Here is a 21,763-nt window from a genome sequence, read left to right as displayed (position 1 = left end):
TTTTTTAACGCTTTTTTTGACCAAGTATTTAACTGCACGTACATAAATCTCTACTGCATACCCTAACATGCAGTGTGTGGCCTTTAAAGATGAAAGTATTCTTTCCAAGCTGGCTTCTGTGGTCACTAAATAGCCGTTGATAGATGTTGGTAGCCAGACCCAAAAATTGTTAAGGGAAAAAAGGGGCTGGTGTAACATAAAAATTAAATGTTTTCTGTCCAAGGAAATGGATGAATAGAAAAAGATGTTTAAAACCATGCAGAAAACAAGAGAGAGAAGGAAGAAAATAGAAAGAGGAGGCAGAAGGAAGAACAGGGTAAGTGGGGGCTGTACAACAATGGCTAAAAGAAGCACCATGAAGGAAGGTATATGATGGACAGTAAGAGAATGGAGGGTTTAAGGTTGTCCTCCTGATCCTGCATAGGCAACCAAAGAAGGAAAACGCGAGAGAGAAGAAGAGGTGTACTGATGCAAAAAAATGAAAAGATGTTTAGGGGAAAGCACACAAGGTGGTAGAAAAAGCATATTTCAGAGTATTATAGAGTATATATTCATCAAGATAGATTTGACGTCTTAGAAAATGTTATTCATTTAGAATAGTTCGAGGAAACAGGTTTGGTGGAAAAATGTCACAGAACTGATTCAATCTGAAAAGACTGAATCAGTGACACATGTTGCGTTGCTTGCTAGTGATGAATGTCCGCTTCATTTTAGTGTTGAAATGCATCTGATATTCCAAGCTTGCCACAGGATGGTGATGTTTTCTGGGGCAAACGAGACGGAGAGAGGCATTCATGCTGGAACTGTAGATGAGACGAAGTACATAATTTCCAATCAGTGGAGCTTTGCTTATTGAAGCAGGTGGTCATTCAGTCATGAAGGGCTGTGACGCAGTCTCCAGTCTTTGATTGGACCTTATGGCTGAAGGTTGGAAAGGAGAAACACATCCATGTGTTGTCTTTAAATGGGTGGTAGGAGAAAACAAAGTCAGAGAGGTTCTCTCCAAGTTTGGTGGATTTTTCAAGCATGAGTGAGGGACAATCACTGAGCACTTGCTGGCCCAAGCATAGAGGTCATGAATTGGACTGGGCGTTAGTGAAGGATCAGGAGACAAGAAAAGGACAACCTAAGAAATAGCTGGAACCCCAAGATAGGCCTGCTCCAGTTATCCCCCAGATGAAAGATATCCCAACAGACTGTGGCAATCTTCAGGATTAGAAGCTGCAGAGAGGTAAAGCAAATGAGAAAAGAAGGTAGGTCTTCATAGATGTTTAAATCCCCACTGAGTGAGTTTTCGTGCAGCACATGGGCCTGACCGCTCTGATATTTTGTTCTAGGTGGCCCACATTCTGTCTTCCAAGCCACGTGGGAGTTGGCACCAGCTGTGTTCTGCCGCCTCGGCTTTGGTGTTCTGATGGGTAGGTCTAGAGGTTTACATGCATTGAGTATCTAGTGGAAATGAATGAATGAATATGTATTTGTTTATTGAACACCAGCCACGCCAGAAATTGTTCAAAGCAGCGTAAAAATGTTTAGTGAAGCTAACTTATAGCATAAGTGAGATTGTATAAAGAAATTAGTGTGATCGTTAGGTCAGTACAGAGTGGCTTGATCATTTAGGAGATGTAGAGAGGTGGGGCACACATGCCTTGCGTAAATGAGGCAGTAAGTGGGTGTGAGTGCTCATCCGATCAGGTTATTGGACAGCCACTGAACCTTTTGACCATTTTACCTTCCCAAATAAAGAAAAACACTGACATTTTTCAGGGGTGGGTATTTAGGTAGCTGTGCTTTTTGTTTTTATTTCTTTACTGTCACTGGAACTTTAACAAGCTCTGCTTTCTCCACAGTTAATTACAGAGGCTCCAAGGGCTTCGGACAAGATAGTATTGACTCGTTGATGGCCAGAGTTGGAGATCAGGATGTGAAGGATGTGCAGGTTTGAGGATCTCGCTCCTCATACATTTATCCCACTTCTGTAGGAGTGAGGCTCGGGCATACACCTGGAGGAGCATTGTAGGGATTGTTACAGCATTCACTATAGCCTTCAACACTTCATCCCACACAACCACACAGGATACTGACATACAAGGCACAGCATACTCGACCGATGCAAGCATACATGAACCGAACATGCGCCTCTCGGTCTCCTGCTGAACCCAGTATTAGCTACACTGACTGGAAGAGCCATTGGGAAGCACTGCCACAGATGCACACTGCACAGAAACATAATAAAACTAACTCAAACCATTCATGTAATTTAAACAAAAACTCTAACATAATATAGACCATTCTCACTACAATGCTATCTTCTAGAGATCTGCAATGCACATTTGAGAGTGGCTAGAGCTGTGTGGAACACATATCATAGACATACAAGAACCATGCAGCAATGCACATGGCAGAGAAGATCTCACAGCATCGAAGACAACAGGTGTGCTATACAACTTCTAATAATGCACCATAAGATCTTTCTTCTCTTCAAAGATGGATGCCCCTGATCCCATCCCAGACCCACATGAATTAATCCAGTACCACCTCCAAGAACTTTCAATCTTTATCAGGCTGGGGCTGCTGTTCTTCCCTCTTTCATCGCAGCCTGCATCACTGGACCTCTAGAAGATGTTGCTCTCCTCGTTCTACCCTACAACGACTTCCTTCATGCCGTTGATTGTATATAGAATTATAGATGGGTAACTGTGAATCGCAGATGGGTAACAGTGAATGCTTTTCACGGAGTACTGCTGATTAATATCAGATAGACAAGTTCAAAGCGTGAGCAGTCTATAAAGTAACTCAGAACCCCGAGCTGAAACAAATTCCTGTTATGTACTTTTCAGCCATTAATAAGGCCATGTTATGTATGACCCCCAAAGTCATGTGCCAGTGCTTTCAACTGATACGCAAGGGCATGGGAACATTAGGGGAGCCTTACATAGCCTAGTCTCTCCTTTGTCCCAAATGTAAACAAAATCCCTGGCCTTCTCACACCCACCCTCCCCCGCTTTGTTTCTCTGTCTTCTTCTCCCATTACAGAAGCTTTGCTCCTTGCCCTCCAGCGCTGCTCTGGCAGGCTCTCAGAAAGCATAGCCAGAGCAGCCTAGAATTCGTAGCATAAGTTGTTAACAAGTTCCGTTGCTACATCACAGTTGTGATTTACTGCATTTAGAATCCAGGCATTCATGCTACTGCTTCATTTGTTAAAGAATAAGTACCAGGTCTCAAAGCTTTGCTCCGAAGCCCAAGACCAGCACCATCGAAGATCTGGGAGATGAATTTCGAGGTGGTTAATCTAAATTCCACCTCACACCACCTGACACTACTTGCCTTTTCTTTCACTCTTGCAAGTTATTTCTTGTCTTTCTTGTCCTTCTTCTTTCTCCATATTGTGTTTTTCTTTCTTTGAATCAAAGTCTGTTGAGGAAAAATAAGTGCCTGTCCACAAAAACATGAGTGCAGGTGAGCCCCACCTGCAACCACCAGCACAAATTAAGCACTGGCCATACAATGCATAGGAAATGGACTGCCATTATTCTGTTTCCTATGTCTGTTGGAGCTGGGATAGTCCTTGAAGAGCTCTCATTTTCAGTCCACTTATTGAGATCATGAAGAAGCACAAGGACATAAACTCTAGTAGACCTATGGCCTTGAAGTACAGGACTTATTCTACAAAAAGCTAAAATGCACCTCATTCCCTAAGCCATGGCTTCTCAGCATGAGAGAATGACTTCTTGAAAAAAAATGACAGACCTCTCAACTCTCATATGGAGGGCGTCACTCATAAGGATTTCTTCCCACTCTATTATTTTTCAGTCTGCACAAGGAAACAACGGTTCTTAAACTTGGTGAGCGGTCAGAATGTGCATGACAAAAATAATACTTGAAAATCTGAGACATCAGCGACATCCAGCTCTTTAGATCTGGTGTAGAAAAGATCCAATTCTGGATCTCACTGCCATTTACCGTGCCAAACTTCAGCAACACAGAAACTGTGATTCTTACACCAAAGTGTTTTGACTCTTTTGACTGTTAGAGGCTAACAGGGCTAAACATCTCTGCTACCTCCCTCAGAAACCTTGCTCAGGCAAAATACTGCAATTGTATGCTAGACTCCAATTTCACCATGCTCAGGCCGAGCACGTCACGAAATCGGCAAACATCCAATTCACTATATGAAAGATATGATAACCGCTTTTCTACCCAATAACTTCCACATAGGAATAGAAGCAATGCTTGTATTGTGCACTAACTTTGGAAAAGCCCCAGTTTCAGGACTTTTCAAACGTACCCTGGCTCCTCTAGGATTAGTCCCTTCACCCTACTGTCAGGCTCACCGCAGGTTCTAAAAAATGTGATTAAACCTGGACTTTCACTGGCCTGTTGTGATTATTAAAATAGGTTTTGAAGCAACCTCCATCACCTTTTAGGCCGTACACACTTGAAACCTCTTTAACACTGAGAACATCAAAGTTCTGAACAAAGCAAGTTTTCAAACGATCCTTTCTAGCTGCATGAGTCAACATAGGTAACCCCTACCTTCAGACCTTTGCACTCTACCATCCCGCAGGTCTTTCCGGAAGAAATCTAAAAACTTTCCTCTTTAACAAATACAATAGCGAATGATGCTTCTTGTTACCCTCTTTTCACTGCATGATTAGCTCCTCATCTCAGATTCTCTTTTCTCATCTTTACTTTAAAGATACACCCTCTGGACTGCCTTATATATTTTTCCTCTTCATATTGATATTTAAAGAAAATTGAAAATAACAAAATAAATGGACCAGAATTGCATCAGCTACCCTCCACACGTCCCAAGCCCAGCAAGAATTGTTCATCTGTATTGACTTTGAGGGGTCACAGCCACAGACCCTGACTTTGCCCTCTTTGAAGAGTAGGCATGTGGCAATGGAAAACCTCAAAAATAGGAATAGGATGAGGTTGCTAATGATGAATTAGAGTGATACATAGCATTCGACAAAGGGCCTCTGGAGCTTCCTAGCAGAGATGCTACAGCTGATGATATAGTTTCTTCCAACTCCCACTAAATGACGTGTATCTACTGCTAACTACATTTATCTAAATGTAACTGGTGTAGATGTAGGGAAGGTTGGCTCACTAAGGGAAGGGTCCAGTTTCCGTCACATTAAACACTCATAACAACAGGGTTAGTTGAGGCTGGCCTTTGTGGACCTTGCTGAGTAAGTTTGCCATTAATATTTGCACTAGTGCCTCTTGTGAGGCAGCCTTGTAATTCATCTTAGTGCACACCACCTTCCTTCAGCTTATATTTAAGACATGGCACTGACTATTGGTAATGCTGGGAAAACGAAACACTGCACAGGAATGTGAAGGTGCTGTTTGATAGTTCTACCCAAGCCTCAAGTGCGTGCGTCACACCCACGCAAATGTAGATGTGATTCTCTGAAATGTGCATATATCTTGTGTAAAGGTTTAAACACGTCTGTCTCCACCCAATAGTACTCAGTGGACCAAGTGCTGAAAGCTGAGCCAGTGGATCCCAATAGATTGGCTCTGTTCGGAGGATCACACGGTGGTTACCTGTGCTGTCTCCTGATTGGTCTGTACCCACAGGTATACAAAGCCTGTGCAGTAAAAAACCCTGTTCTCAACTTTGCTTCCTTGATTGGAAGCACAGACATCCCCGATTGGTGAGTATAACCCTATGTCATTGCTGATCTATTTTTCAAATTTAATTATCCTTTTAATCTCCAAACCAACCTGAAGCTTCCCCTTTTCACTGTCGGTATTGTATCTGCTCCTCACCACACTTCAATCTGCTTTTCTCTCCCATGTGGACATTTGCATCTGCAGATGTGCACAGTGCCTTCCTCTTTCCTGTTGCACCTCTAGACACATACCTGTGCCTTTCCCTATACAAAACAATATATCTTTATTAGATCCCTATTCCATCAGCATTCCCACTATGGATTGTCACTTGCAAACCCATATCATGTCTATTTCTGTTCACCCATACAGCTTTTCCTGTTGTACTTCTATACCCAAGCAATACATTCTAGATGCATTCGTTTTTGACAATATTGTGATATTCTTGCTTCTGTCTCTTCCCTGTCAGGCGTTACATCGAGTTTGGGTTCGATTATACTTTTGAGAAAAGCCCTTCAAAGGAAACGTTAACTGCCATGATCTCCTCCTCCCCGGTTGTCTATGCCCCTCAGGTGAGATTTGGAGCTTGCCGTGTTTTGTTTCAGCTTTATTAGGTTGACCATGTATGTCACAACATCTTTATCTGATTACATATCTGCTTCTTCCTATCTGCTACATATCATTGGTATCACTCATATCTCCTTAGATTACTTGGAATACTGTAATTACTATATAAAAGCCTGTCTATAATTTTAAAAGTTTTATTGTGAGATATATATATATATATGTGATCAAGGCCCCTTGGGGGTCGAAAAGCATCATGCTGTTGTTTTCAAATAAAACAACTTATCTGCACTAATAAGTGGAGTAGTCCTTCATATATTTATATATATATATATATATATATATCACTAAACCAATCCAGCACCACCTGACTGACAGCCAACAGGCGGGAAGAACGCTGGCTGGGACCTCTACGATGTGCTCACGTTTGTTAAACAAAGGCCGGAATCCAGAATCGGTGCAAGACTTCATTTATTCAAGCAAAGGCAAGTGTGAGTCCATTACAATCTTCGGACATAGTGTCCACCATGACGCGTTTCGCTCGCATCCGCGAGCTTGATCACATGACGCGCTCGGGAACAATCGTGCATAAATTAACACACAAGCACAAATTCCTGTAAAAATAAACCTTAGTGTGCATAAAACTAAACAACAGACTCCTGATTTAAATGATTACAAGCTTTGAAACTACCGACAGTCCTAAGACACCGTATTGGTAGTTAGTAGCAACTAACTAAAATCCAATATTATGAAGCTGCTAAATTGATACAGATAATAATGGCAAATATTATTTACAAACATGATAGATAGCATTTAAAAATACCATTTAAAACTCATAGGCAAATTTCATCAAAAATGTAGTCAAATCAGCAAAGTTACTGTTTTGAGTGCAAAAGATGCAAGTGCAATGGATCAAAAAATATTGTGCAAATATCGCTGAATCCTTGACCAGTGCCAAAAGTCAGAATAAATGTGCAAATACCGCTAAGTCAAAGGCAAGTGCCTAGTGCCAAAGGGACATAAATATGAACACGATGGACAGTAACAATTGACATATAGCAATAAACTTAACAATAATGATTCTAAAACACAGTGCAAATGAGCAGAATGTTAAAAAGATGACAGATAAAAATTCATATAACATGAGAGAATATCATGATGGTATACCTATGAACATATCATATACAGTACTAAAGATAAATATTGCCAATCTGAATCTAATGTACAAAGATAGATATAGAAGCAGCAATACAGAGAAATAATTCTCACAAAAGAAACTGTCAGGTCTATCAAACTGGCAAAAAAAGGCCATCAAGGAGTCAACAAAAGTGCAATGTGCCACATATAAAAAGCTAATAGCTACTGTAATTAGAAAGAGGCAATAAGCAAAATTTGTTCAGGCCTGAACAAATATACGGAGGTAGATATTAAGAACCTAACACACAGTACAAAGGCACAATTCTCAGTAAGATACAAAGGGTAGATAAAAAATGAATAAAATGAATGACACAGTTAGCACGAGTGAGCTATTGTACCTAGTTTAAAATAACTACAGCATGATTACAGCAGGACAGGGCAGGAGTCCAGATAGGGTAGACTAAAGTGAGGCATATTAAAGAAAATTGTGTAAGTCCTCACTATTATTAAGGCCATAAGGCATCTTAGTGTCGAGGGACATAATAAAGTGAGTCTCTAATTGGCGGAGTGTTTTCTCACGGTTGCCTCCTCTCACCAAATTTGGCACAGCCCCTAACACAGTGTATTCTAGATCCTTAAGTTTGTTATCGTGGACCAATTTAAAATGTCTCGCCACAGGATAGTTTGGGTCTGAGTTGACAATAGCCCTGACATGCTGTAGAATCCGTTTGTGTACAGGGAGCTTCGTGCTTCCAATGTACTCAAGGCCACAAGTACAACGTAGTTTGTAAATCGCAAACTCTGTACGACATGTAAGATAGTCGCGAATTGGTACTTTCTTGTTGTCGAATGCAGTAGTGTATTCAATGCTGTTAGTGGCAAATGTGCATGCACGACAGGAGTTGCATTTATAAAAACCTTTTTTAGTCAACCAAGTTTTTTTGAGGGAGACTTCAGGGCTGGATTTGACAAGGGCATCCCTCATTGAAGGGGCCCGTCTAAAAGTGATCGCAGGCAACTCTGGCAAAATAGGTTTAAGTGTCATGTCAGTGAGCACGATAGGCCACTGTGTGTAAATCATTTTGCGAATTTGTTTGTCTTGCTGACTATAGGTGGTAACAAATCTGATGTTGGTTAAATCAGCCTCACTGTTAGATTGTGAAGAAGGTGTCACTTGTGCTTTTTTAACAGTAATGAGATCTACCCTAGGTAAGAGATTAGACTTAGTGAGTGCAGAATCCAAAATTGTTTTGGAATAACCACGAGTGAGGAAACGAGCATAGGCTTCTGATTGGCAAGTTTGGCATTCTGATTCCTCACTACAGATTCTGCGAATCCTGAGGAATTCGCTATAGGGAATACTACGAATAGTGTGGTGGGGATGAGCACTATCCGCATGAAGAATGGAATTCCCTGCGGTGGTTTTCCGATGCAGTTTAGTATGAAGTTGGCCATTACTAACGTAAAGAATCATATCCAAAAATTCCACTTTAACATTGTCAATGGTAGCAGTGAATTTAAGATTTAGGTTATTGACATTGATGGAATCAACAAATTTCAGTGCACTAGTTCTGTCACCCTTCCAAATCATACAAATATCATCTATGTAACGCCAGAAGTACATCACATTGGCAGACCATGTGGCTTGAATGTGCAATCTGAGGACGTGCTCCTCCCACCAGCCCACATGTAAACATGAGTAGCTGGGGGAGAAGCAAGCCCCCATAGCCACGCCTCGCAGCTGCTGGTACACCTCAGTACCAAACAAAAAGAAATTATTACAGAGACATAGTTCGATCATCATTAGCAACATTTTGTTGTGGTCACACATAATAATGTCCCTTTGCGCAAGAAAATACTGCACTGCTGCTAAACCATCTGCGTGGTTGATACTAGTATATAAGGATTCAATATCCATCACAACTAGCAAGTAATCTGGCTCCCATGCAATATTCTTGATTTTGTTAAGAAAGTCAGGAGTGTCTTTGATAAAAGAAGGAAGGGCAAAAACAAAGGGCTGAAGAAAATAATCCACATACTTGGACATCTTTTCAAGTAGACTTTTCTGCGCTGATATTATAGGTCTCCCGGGCACAGGATCAATGTTTTTGTGGACTTTAGGCAGAAAATATAAGACAGGAATCACTGGGAAGTCTACTTTTTAAATAAGTAAATTCATCCTTGGTTAATAAACCTTGTCTTTTCCATTGTGATAAATGTTTGGTGATAGTTTCTTGGACAAGTCGCAACTCTTGGCGTGAGGATTTGCGATAGCAGGTAATATCACTTAAATGACGCATTGCTTCTGCACAGCATTGATCTTTATGCCAGAGGACAATATTGCCACCTTTATCTGCTTTGTTGATTATAATATCACATTTTTGCTTCAATTTGTTGATCAAAGTAAAATATTGAACACTCTTGAAATTATGCCTTCTAGTTCTAGAATTAATACCTCTATTTAGTTGTTTTAGCTCTTCGATAACTTTCTCACTAAAAATGTCAATTGCATCTTTTGGCATAAGAGGTAAAAAAGTGGACGGTGGGCGAAAAGGACTCGGGGCAGGTTGGTTACTGATGATGCCCATGTTATGCAGTTGATCTTGAGTCGCCATAGCTTCATCATTTGTAGAGTCAGAATCAGAGAGGTGAAAGATTGTTTGAAGCAATGGAACATCATTGACCTGTAGAGGCTCGCCAGCTATCATATTCACAGGAGTGATTTTGGGTCCAGGGACTTTTTTATTCAATTGAAAGAATTTTCTGAGTTTGATTTTTCTAACAAACTTGTAGAGATCAATTCTGGTATGATTATAAGAGAAGTTGTTAGTAGGACAGTAAGAGAGTCCTAAACTAAGAATTTGAATTTCAGCATTGGTAAGTTTTTCTTGAGTCAAATTAATTACTGTTTGGTTTGGAATGATTGCTGATTTCTCCATTTCTTTCCCCTGTACCCTCTGTTGAAACCTCTTGCGGTATTTATTCCGCCTCTCCCTCCTACTCCGATTGCGGCGTGTTCTGATTTCCCTTGCTTCATAGGAGGCTGTCTCGGTCGCAAGGTTTGTCTCCGATCCTCTCTGATAAAATTCAGTTCCTCCGCTGGTGTTATTGGATTGATAGATGTAGCCAAACTAGGTAGAGAATTTGGACCAGTATCATCAGAGTCTCCATCTGAGGTGAGGGATTCGATATCTGAGATGGTGTTGGACGTTGCAGCTCCCCCCACATTCTCAGATTCTACCATGGGTTTCTGGGTTGAGAGTGCTTGTCTCTTGTAATTATCAAATTTTTTAGAAAATGTAAAAATACGCCCAGTAGCATAGTCATTGAGGTCACGGGCAAATTTGAAAGCTTTGCGAGTCTTAATAGTTTCCTCATTTTTTTTGATGCGGATATCGATTTCAACCCGACCTTTGGAGACAGAGTCTTTATCACTGATGGCGTCCAGTAGTTTATTGACACGTTCAATTTCCAAAATTATTGCTTCTCTATCAATCTCGGCGTATTTAATTGATATCAAAACCATATTCATGGAGGCCTGTAAATTGTTATCAGCCCATTCCTTTAACATAGCTGGATTGGGATTCTCAAAAGTCGGAGCAATAAGGACTCGCAATCCTCTAGGTACCCGATTGACATCTCTGTACTTTTCCAAACTTTTCTTTTCCCACCACTTAGTGAGTTCATTTCTGAGGAGCTTTTCCAGTAATTTCAAGAGTGACCTCAAGTCTTGATTCACAGGTTCACCATTGGTAGATGATATTGTTGGATGAACGTTAGGTAGGTTCAAAAAAATATATATATATATATACACACAAACACTGAAAAAACCAAAGGTTAAAATTACGTTATAGTTAGGTGAATATGTCTGTCACAATGATAATGTTTTGAACTCACAAAACCGCAGAAATTTACCAGTTATAGTTCGAAGAGCTAACTATAGCTTGTGCCCCTGCCCTGCTTATGACCATGCATATTAGATCGCTCATGACATGTTCTATGACATCATTTATGACATCACTGATTACATCTCAAATGACGTCATCGATGACATCACTAATGACATCATCCAATGAGTGTGTTAGTTTGTTTTAAAGTGTACACAGTGGCCAATAACTACCATATTACTTTTTTACCTACTTTGGTACAGTCTGTGTCCAGCTAATGGGTAAGTGTTTTAAAAAAAAAAGTCCTCTTAATGCATTATAGGTGTGTAGAGGTATTGAATACATTGTAAATCTTTGTATTGAAGAGTAACTCTGTGTGCAGGTGATAGTTCATAACTTGTGTTCAGCATGTTCCAAACAAGGTTTTTAGCTCTGCAGAAAAAGTTTTCAACAGGGCAAATATTCTACATACTAAGTATTGTAAGTAGCCTTGAGTTATTAGACAGAATCGTCTCAGCATGACAGTTTCTACATGACATAGAAGAATGTGTGCACCAGGTACTAACCTATGTACATGTGCTTGTTTGGCTTCAGAAGATACGTTTTCTGTAAAGTTTTCACCACAGTGTGACTGCTGCAGGTACTATGATCTTTTGCAACTTCAGAACTTGGATATTTTAGGTGGATAGTCTTGGTTGTGGCAAGTTTTGTATAGAGTGTACACTGTTCTTAGTAGATAATTTTTAATACGCTGTGGTGTATTTCTCATGAGAGTGTCACTGGTGCAAACAGTGTGGCACAGATTAAAGTCTCTCCATAGAGTAAACACTGTTTACAGTACACATTTCTCTACTCCGATCCACTTCATTTCTTAGTGTATGTTCAGTGTCTATGAGGGGTTTGATACAGGTAAAGACTGTCCGTAGTAGGACATTAGTTATGTAACAGGGTTTGAGTAACTGGAGGAACTTGGTTTTCCCTGAACAGTTGCATCCTGATTGAACATTATGTGCAGTATAGGTTACCCTTTTATCTGTGGTTGATAGTCAACATGAACTCAGCTATCCATGAAGTGTATGGTATAGGGTCAATGTTTCACATAACAAGAGCTTGCTTAACCTATGGAAGTGGTCTGTATGATGCTTCAAATTATTCTGAGCTATTTTGCACTTACATTCATAGTTCTAATGCCGTACCCATTTATAGAGCAATGTGTGCCAAATAAGCTTGGATGATGTCATCCCATCCCCGGGGCCAAATTCAATTAAACAGGAGAGGAGGACATAGAGCTTCCCTCCCTGAGCTTTCCCTGGGGTCTAATAGAATACAAAATGTAGGTCTGTGCTGGTTGTCTAAGTGGAGTTCTGCACAGTAGCTCAACACACATTTTGGGCACCTCTACATAACACGTTTTTGCTAAAAATATGGAGTTTTTACTTTTTCTTACCATATAACATTTCATCATTACTTACATAGTGCTAGTTTGGGAACTTTAGTGCGCTAGGGGTGTTTCAAAAACATGTCTTGCCTTGGCTCTGCCTAGTGCATTATTCATCCAGTGGATTCTTAGTTGTATCTATCCTTGTCCACTTGAGAGTTTGCATTGAACAGCATGACGAACTAATTGATGACTATACTACTCAACGTTCACTCTACTCCTGCTAGAATTGACGTGATCTCACGAAAAGTGCCAATGAAAATTATTTCTTTCGTCCCCTGCCCATCTCCCTCGCCACTTGGTTACCAGGAGTGAGCCCCTCTAGAGGCAATTTTTTAAAACAAAAAATAGTTTTAAAAAATTCAATATGCAGACCCCAGTACTGAAGAGTTTGGTTTCTCACTTAACCAATTTAAGTGTTTTATCAAACAATTGTTGTATATTTTTATTTTGTTACATCTTCATTGGCTTCATCCCAATTATTTCCAGGGAGAAAAATGGACGTAATCCCCAGGCCGGGCTTACATCCCCCCCCACCCGCCAAAAAAAAGTAACATAATGGAGAGCCACATCCAACGGCCAGTAGGTCAAGGGAGCTGCAGGTCAAAAAAGTTTGAGAACCTCTGCCTTAAAGGGATCCACACAAGTGTTCTTGCTGTATGTGGATGATGTTTTAATCTATCTAAGAGGTGTACAACAGGGCATGGATGAGATGGTAAGTGCGTTGACAGAGTTCCGAGCTGCCTCAGGGCTAGGAGTGAACTGGTCCAAAACTTGTCTATTTCCAGTCCACCAGGACTGCCCACCACACTCTGTCCACTGGGAACAGTGCACCTTTCGCTACCTGGGTATCAACATCTATCATACTACTTGTGAACTCATTAATGGGAATCTCACGAGGGCAGTGACCTCCCTCCGACCACAGATAACATTTTGGTGTACACTCCCACTATAAGTACAGGGCAGGGTTTCCGTATAAAAAATCACAATACTCCCCCGTCTCTTATATTTTTTTCACAATCTCCTGAAGAACATCCCTCGCAGCACATTTTGTACATTGCATACAATTTTAGCGGGTTTCCTGTGGAACAAAGGGCAACATTGCTTTGACCAAGATGCAACTTCTGGTAGATAAGGAGGGTCTGGGAGCTCCTAACTTTGAATATTATTACTTCGCAGCGCAGCTGCAATGGCCTACTCATTGGTTGCCAGGTCACTACTTATGCCAATTGGGACTTGCCTCAGAGCACAACGTGAAGCGGGTGATATGTGAGGTTTTCCTCCCATAGGAGGTGATGCCCCAGCAGGCTATTGCGAGTGGCCCACTGCAGCTCCCGAGGGATTTATTTTTCATGATAGATATGCCTCAAGATGCACTTGCGATCCAGCTGGGATCTAACAGATCATTCAAAGAGCTGGGGTAAGGGAGTGGCGCTGTGGGCAGAAGCTGGTTGGGCATCTTGGGACGGGACACTGGTCCTTTTTGAACAGCTGAACGATGACAAAAACCTCCTGGCAGGGCACTTTCAGGGATACGGCCGACTGGTGGCGGAACCTGGAAGATTATAGCACCTTAAAGATATGGAACCTGCTCAACACCCACTCATCCAGGCGCTGCAAAATATGGGGGATGGCTATCGCTTGATAACGTGGCTAACTCAGCCCTTTCACATCTAACACAGGCCCCCTTACTAGTGCTCAGCAGAGTTTGGAAGGTGGACTTGAGCCAAGAACTGCCACAAAAAGAGTGGGACAGGACCCTTATATATCCCTGTAGGGTCTCCTGCAATGCCCGGTTGCAATACATCTAACGCATACTGCATAGGGCCTACCTCACCCCGGCGAGGTTCAATAGGATATTTCCAGGATCTGCGTCAACTTGCCTGTGCTGCATGGAACCCAAGGCAGACATGGCACACATTCTGGAATTGACCACAGGTCTAGGACCTCTGGTTGGAGGTCACAAATAGACTTAGCGAAATAATGAGCCGCAATGACCTCTTTAACGCGGCATGTTAGGGCTCTATAAGTGAGGGGAGCGCAGGAAACGCAAAAAAAACACTTCCTTGACTTAACAATGTTGATGGTTTGCAGACTAATTGCCATGCACTGGAAGGGTGGTATACTACCAGGGGTGGGAGATTGGTGCATGGTGACACTTAAGTGGGGCAGAGCTGAGACAATGGCACTTAGGCGTGGGCTACGGAAGAGGCTCATAGAGGCAGGCTAGGATGGTGTCAAGGACAGCTTGCAGACACCCCAAGTAGAGGCTGATGTACAGGACGGAGGTATTCGGTCAATCATATGTTGTCCTTCGTATTTTCAGGAAGCTTAGCATCTACCTTTGTCTTGGCGCACAGGAGTGTTGGGGGACTGGAGGAAGCAGAGAGGCCATAGATCAAGTGCTTGTATTCTCTGAGTTATATGGTTCATTATGCCAGGAAGGGGTTGCAGAGGGCCTCCGTATTACAGGACTGCTAGGGAGGATGCACTACCTTGAGCAGTTCGTTGCATGACTGCTGCTGATATGGCTTGTTGTTTGATTGCGTTCCCTGTTAATAAGTTGTACAGAACCTGTCTCTCCTGATCTCAACAGCATTGTATGACAAACCTATACGGATTGCATTTCTGTCTTATTCTGGCTGGCCTACACATTTCGTTGTTTATGTCAAAAAACCCAAACAGGATGGTTAAAAAAAATGACTATAGACAATGCGGGCACTGACCTTTGTAACCTTAGATGTTCTCATTCAACTTTAGTGATGGCCAAGGCAAGCAAGACATGCCATCCAGTTCACCTAATGCAAAAACAAAACCAAGATGAAAGCCTGCAGTACCTGGTATTTCCACACGGTCTTCCGTCTAGGTACTAACCCTGCCCGAGCCTGCTTAACTTCTGAGATCAGATGCTTTCAGGGTGCTATGGCCATAGGTAATGAGGGCACTGGCATTTGGAGTCTTAGCTTTTTAAATTCGATTTTAGTGCTGGTCATATCAAGCGAGACACACCTCCCACTTCACTTAAAGGGAAAAAAAAGATTAAAATCTTACAGCGCATGGTATTCTCAGGCAGTCTCCCATCCAGGAACTAACCAAGCCAAACTCTGCTTGATTTCTGAGATGAGACAAAATCAGGCGCTCTTAGGGTGGTATGGCCATAGGCATTGAAAGTAATGATGTTTGGAGCCTTAACTTTTTTTATTCTAAGTTAGTGCAGATCAGATCCAGCGATCTATTATTATTAAGCCCCAAACTTATTCGAACGACCCAAGTTTGGGAGCCGCTCCTTTTCATTCCTGGCTCCTCATCACTGGAACCAGCTGCCCTTGTCCATCCATACCTGTTCAGATCTCGCTCTCTTTAAAAAGCTCTTGAAAACTTGGCTATTCACCCTATAATCTTACCATCGTACAGTGTAGTATCCCCTGCTGCCAAGGCACCTAAAGATCCCGTCGGGGATGATTTGTACCCCAAATAAATAAATAAATAAAGTGCTGACTATTGCATACTTTGTGCATACTTTCCAGACAGCTACCACTCAGGAAGGGCTGGGTGTGACAGGAGAGGCATCTGCATACTGATAGTCTTTCTGGGTTGGGAGATTGCGAGGCGGAGTGCACTTATGTTTGTATAGGCTTTGTCTTGCCTTCACACAAAGGGCTTGTTTACCCCCTACTGATGTCCGGAGCCAGGGCTAGGTTGAAAGGGGTATGCGTTACACTCAAAAGGTTTCCTTTGAAGTTGCCCCTTGAAACAAACACATTTTGGAGTTTAAGTACAGGGGCTCTGACCCTATGATTTTTAGAACACTTTTGGAATTGGAACTGAACCTTAGTCAGAAGAACTGCAGCGCTGCACAAAGGACTCATCTGGACTGCTCTTCTGCTGTTGCCTTGCTGCCTGCTAACTGCTGCCTGGCCTTAAGGACTCACTGGATTGTTTTTCTGTTTGTTGCCCTGCTGCCAGCTGCTCCCTGATTCGGATTTGTCAGAGGACTGCAGGTTACTCATAGGAACCACTATCAGGACTACCTGCCGTATGTGTTGGCCAGCTTCTTGCAAGGCAAAACAAGTCCCTCGTTCCCTGGCAAAAGAACAACTAAAGGAGCATCTGCGGATGAGGGATCTGAAATGTTTCAAAGCGGGTAGTCTAAGTGATTCTTTTTTAGACTTTAAGCTCACGCTCACTTATGAATAACTTTTTGACATCCTTCCAGGTCCCATCCCTTTGCAACTCTTTAAAATGGAGGTATGGAGTTCTGTCTGTAAATAGTTTTCTGTTTAAAATGAGGTTTGCAGTATTGTAGTTCTAATGTGTGTCCCTAATGCAATTTAGCAGAAGAAACTCTGCATCATTTTGCCTTTTTTTGTCCTGCCTATGGTAGACCATGAAAACTATGGATTAGGCCAGTATGTAATCTCTTGGGCTTTCGTCACTTTGTTAATGTACTACGCACTTTACGTTCGCACACGAGAAAGGAAATTTGTGCATGCTGCTTGGATTATCCACATGTGCAGTGTCAAAGTGTTGAATCAATGATGTTTTAAAAGTACACTTTTCCATTCTGTATCTTGTTGAAGGCTGCTCCATTTCTCTTGGAGTTTCCTCATTTTTATCTTGTATTTTCTGATTGTGGGACTGATGCTTGTATGAGACTGCTGGTATTTGTTTTTATCTATCTGTTATTACCTGGTTACCTGCTGTACTGTGTTTTATTACATAGGATAATGAAGATACATGTCTTTACTGGAAATAATTAATTACAAAGGTTGCGTCTGCCGATCATGTCGTAGGTTGACATACCTATTGGTAGGTAGAATTCTGGGCATGTTTTTGAGCCTCGAAGGGTTCTCAAGTTTCTTATTGTTATGTGTAATTAGCTTATTTTAGATTTTACAATGCATTCTGGTACTTTGACTTTTGTGTACCATAAAGAAAGGGCATACCTTGAACTATATGAATTGCCAGTATTCTGACTCTAGGACTGGCTATACACAGCTTTCTTTTCTGTCCAGTGGCCTCTAGACATGGCATAGAGGTAAAAGTCTCTTGTGCAGTGAGAACCTGTTCCTCGTTTTCTCACTCTGATCAGCCCAGTTTTCTATCTTGTGCAGGAGATTCAGTTCATAAATTCCTTGACTAGTTCTCAATAATAGAGAACTAGGCTCTGTTGGGTGATGGAGATCCATCTACAGTAAAATTCATTTTAACATGGGTGACTACAGTCTCCATGACAAGGCTACTATATGACTAGTGGTTGGTGGCAGCTTATTGAAAGTCATGGGGTACAGACCTTTCTACCTGTAGTGCATACACCTATTAGCTTTTCATATCTGATTCCCCGAGACTATGTGGAGTTAGTGAGAGTGCTTGGTAATTTGAGAGGTAGTGTACATGTTGCTCCCATGTGTGTATATAATCCTTGATGCTTCAGGATGCTCCTATGCCCCTGTGGTAGTGGAACTGCTTTTTCACCTTCTCCCTGTTGTCCCCCTGCACGGTTCTCTACTTCCCCCTCCATGTAGAAACTGTTGTAAAGTCAAGTGTGGGTCTGTTTGAATTTGCACCCACTACATGTTGTAGGAAGGATCCTTCATGCTTATCTGACATGAAACAAGCCAGTTTCAGCAGGTCAGCGTGTGGCCAGACAGTAGCAGCACTTGAACAATGACTGTGGCAAAGGGTATAATCTGAGCTGTACATCTTACACAAACAAGCATTTGCAATGCAATAGGTCTCGCATTATATAAGTGTGAGCAGTTGGCATTGCTAATAATAATGCAACATTAGCTATTGGGATTGTAAATGATGGCCATTTATTTATGTGTTTGTTTTATAAAATAGATAATGTTCTAAGCAGATTGCTAAACAGCATCTCCAGCCCCGATCACAATGTCTCACTTCATGCTGGACAGTGGGCACCCTGTTTTTATGCAGCGCCAAGACGGGGTGAACTAATGCACAGACTGAGGTCTGTCAGCCTCCGAGGCTCAAAGCATTCCTTGCAACAGTCCGCTGTGTCAAGGTATTGCTATGTGTACAGCACACACTCTGCAACAGTAAGTGGTTTCAAAGTTGGGGGTGACTTCCCAAACTTTCCCGAGTTGTTCATCATGTTTGTGACAGTGTATTTATGCTGACAGCCAAAAAAACTGTTTGTGGTTGTGTGTGTGTGTTGTGTGTGTGGTTGTGTGTGTGTGGTTGTGTTATTGTGTGTGGTTGTGTGTGTGGGGGGGGTGGGGGTGGTTGTGTGTGTGGTTGTGTGTGTATGTGTCGTTGTGGTTGTGTGTGATTGTAGTTGTGTGTGAGTGGTTGTCGTTTGTTTGTGGTTTTGTGTGTGTGTTTGTGGTTGTGTGTGTGGTTGTGTGTGTGGCTCTGTGTGTGGTTGTGGTTGTGTGTGGTGGTATGTGTGGTTGTGTTTGTGTTATTGTGTGTGTGCTTGTGGTTGTGTGTGTGTGTTTGTGGTTGGGGGATTGGAGAGGGCAGAGGTAGGGAAGGAGAATGGATGGAGGAAAGAAGAGGAAAGGGGATGTAAAATTACTGAAAAGTGTGCCAGGAAGGCTAAGAGAGAACAGGAGGTTCAGTGGGGATAGAATGTGAGAGAAGAGAAAGTGAAGGGGAAGTGAAGTAGGACAGCAGTAGGAAGGTGTCGGATTTAGAAGGGGACTAGATAGGGGAAGGAGAGTGGGGGCATACTTGAGGAGATGAAATGGGATCTAAAGATGATAGAAGGGCGGGGGAGACAAGTGAACGTCGATGAAAAAAGAGGAAGATGGAGGGTGAAGACCTAAAAGGTGATAAGATGAGGCAGGATCGGGAGGGGCGAGTACAGAAAGAGCAGAAGCTGTGGAAGGAGAGACAAGAAAATAGAAATGGAGAAGCATAGGGAGGGGGCAGGAAAGAGATGGGGAGGTGAGATAATAAAGAGTGGGAGAGATGGATCAGGAGAAAAGGATGGAAGGTGGAGAGAAGAGAAGAGGGGGGAGTGGCTGAGATAAGGGTGAGGATGTAGGTGAAAGAAAGAAACTAAAAAGAGATGGGAGTGGAATGAGACTAGAGGAGAGCGAGGCTGGAGAAGAGAGGGGCAAAAAATAGATAAGGAGGGCGGGGGGAAGCGAGGCCAGTGGAGAGGGAGGCTGGAGCGGAGGCAAGAAAGAGATGAGGAGGGTGGGGGAGTAGCGAGGCCAGAGGAGAGGGAGACTGGAGAGGAGGGAGGCAAGAAAGAGATGTGGAGGGAAGCGAGGCCAGAGGAGAGGGAGGCTGTAGAGGGGGCAAGAAAGAGATGGGGGGGAAGCCAGAGGGGAGGGAGGCTGGAGAGGAGAGGGGCAAGAAAGAGAGAGGGGGGAGTGAGGCCAGATGAGAGGGAGGCTGGAGAGGGGGCAAGAAAGAGATGGGGAGGGGGGGGGGGAGGCCAGAGGGGAGGGAGGCTGGAGAGGAGAGGGGCAAGAAAGAGATGGGGGAAGCGAGGCTAGAGGGAGGGCAAGAAAGAGATGAGGAGGGTGGGGGGCAGCGTGGCCAGAGGGGAGCGAGACTGGAGAGGAGAGGGGCAAGAAAGAGATGGTGAGGGGGGCGAGGCCAGAGGGGAGGGAGTCTGGGGAGGAGGGAGGCAAGAAAGAGATGTGCAGGGCAGGGAGGGAAGTGAGGCCAGAGGAGAGGGAGGCTGGAGAGGGGCAAGAAAGAGATGAGGAGGTTGGGGGGGTTAGCGAGGCCAGATGAGCTGTGAAGCATCCAGACTGTCCTGAAGGAAATAAGGTGCGAGGTCGGGGTGAGGCCAGAGAGAGTTGAGAAGGGAGGATGGAGAGGGGGGAAGAGTAGATGAATATGTGGCGGTGGGGACGGAAAACGTGCTAGAAGCGAGCAGGGAGAGAATTAAAGAGGTGTGGAGAAGAGAAGGGCTTTAAGCAGGTAGAGGGGTAGAAGGATGCTGCAAGGTGAGAAAAGAACATCGGAAGATGAGAAAGAGGGGTGAGGGAGAATAGAAGGAGATGAGGACGGATAAGCAGAGGGAGAGAAAATAAGGACAGTGAGGCGAGAGTGGAGAAGATAACGAGATACAGATGAGACGATGGCGGTGGAGTCGAAAACAATGAGATACGGATGAGAGTATGAGACGGAAGCTGGAGAAGTGAAGGGCGTGGAGGGCGGGAAAAGGGTGGGGGAGCAAGCATAGGAAAAGGGAGAGGGAGAGAAAAGGCTTCCGAGGGAATAGTGGAGAGGAGAAGAGGAAGGCCGTGAGGCGCAGAGGGAAGAAGTGAAAGAATGAAATGTGGAACCGTAATAAGGGAAGAAAAGAGAGTGAGGGAGGGGGCTCAAGGGTGGGATATTGTAAGAAATGGGTGGCAAAGAGAAGTGATGGGAAGGAAGAAAGTATTGGAGAGAACATTAAAAGAGAGTGCTGCTCTATAGGGGACACGAGGAAAGGGAGTACAGGCATGAAAAGGGTGTGTGCACACTTAAGAGTGTGCAGTGTGCACCTGAAGATGCGTAAAGGTGGTGAGATGGAGCAAAGGGAGGGCTGGGTAAGTAATGATGTGGAAGAAGTGACACGTAGGCTGAGATGGGGCTAGAGGAGTATGTGCAATGGCATGGTATAATGAGGGGGAGTGATGTAGGAGAGAAGGAGCGTGAGAGAGGTTAAGAGAGGGACGTGTGGTGGTGTGCATCAGGAGGTACTGGGACAAAGGCAGTCAGAGAACGAGGGAAATGAGACAGACCACGTGTAGAAAGAGACAGCAAAGTGGGGAGGATGGTTATAGGATTAGAGGCGGCGCAGGTAGAAATGTGGGGAAAGAGGTGAGATGCGGAAGGACTGCATGGTGCACGCGGGAAGGAGGGGAGTAACAAGGGAGGGGAAGGAAGCACACTAGGTGGAAAGGGGGCAGGAGATATAACGAAAAAGGAAGAACAAAAACGGAGGTTGGATGGGCAAAGGAAGAAAGAGTTAACACGCAAACTAGAATAAATAAAACTAAAAAGGAGGAAACTGGAGGAAACAAGCATTGGCCACGAAATTCATCGCAATCACGATCACTGTGAAAGCGAAAGTGATCGCGATGACGCGCTAAAACACGCAAGGGATGCTCGCGCAAGCACCCGTGCTTGTTGCACGTTC

At 43.3% G+C, this 21,763-nt stretch overlaps 1 protein-coding gene across 3 annotated transcripts in view; it reads left to right on the top strand.

The window, feature by feature from the left end:
* Positions 1–21,763, top strand: part of LOC146797845 (acylamino-acid-releasing enzyme-like) — a 342,949-nt gene that overhangs the window by 309,788 nt on the left and 11,398 nt on the right. For 2 of the 3 annotated variants that reach the window (XM_085625041.1, XM_085625040.1), the window contains exons 17-20: positions 1,338–1,418; positions 1,851–1,939; positions 5,479–5,669; positions 6,095–6,197. In XM_085625041.1, the coding sequence (XP_085481167.1) occupies positions 1,338–1,418; positions 1,851–1,939; positions 5,479–5,669; positions 6,095–6,197 (464 nt within the window). The remainder of the gene's footprint in view (positions 1–1,337; positions 1,419–1,850; positions 1,940–5,478; positions 5,670–6,094; positions 6,198–21,763) is intronic. The other variant, XM_085625042.1, reaches the window with a different exon arrangement.

The sequence above is a fragment of the Triturus cristatus genome, chromosome 9, assembly GCF_964204655.1.
Source record: "Triturus cristatus chromosome 9, aTriCri1.1, whole genome shotgun sequence".
Lineage (NCBI taxonomy): Eukaryota > Metazoa > Chordata > Amphibia > Caudata > Salamandridae > Triturus > Triturus cristatus.
Note: the sequence above shows the minus strand (reverse complement) of the source record. Positions and strands in the feature narration are given on the sequence as shown.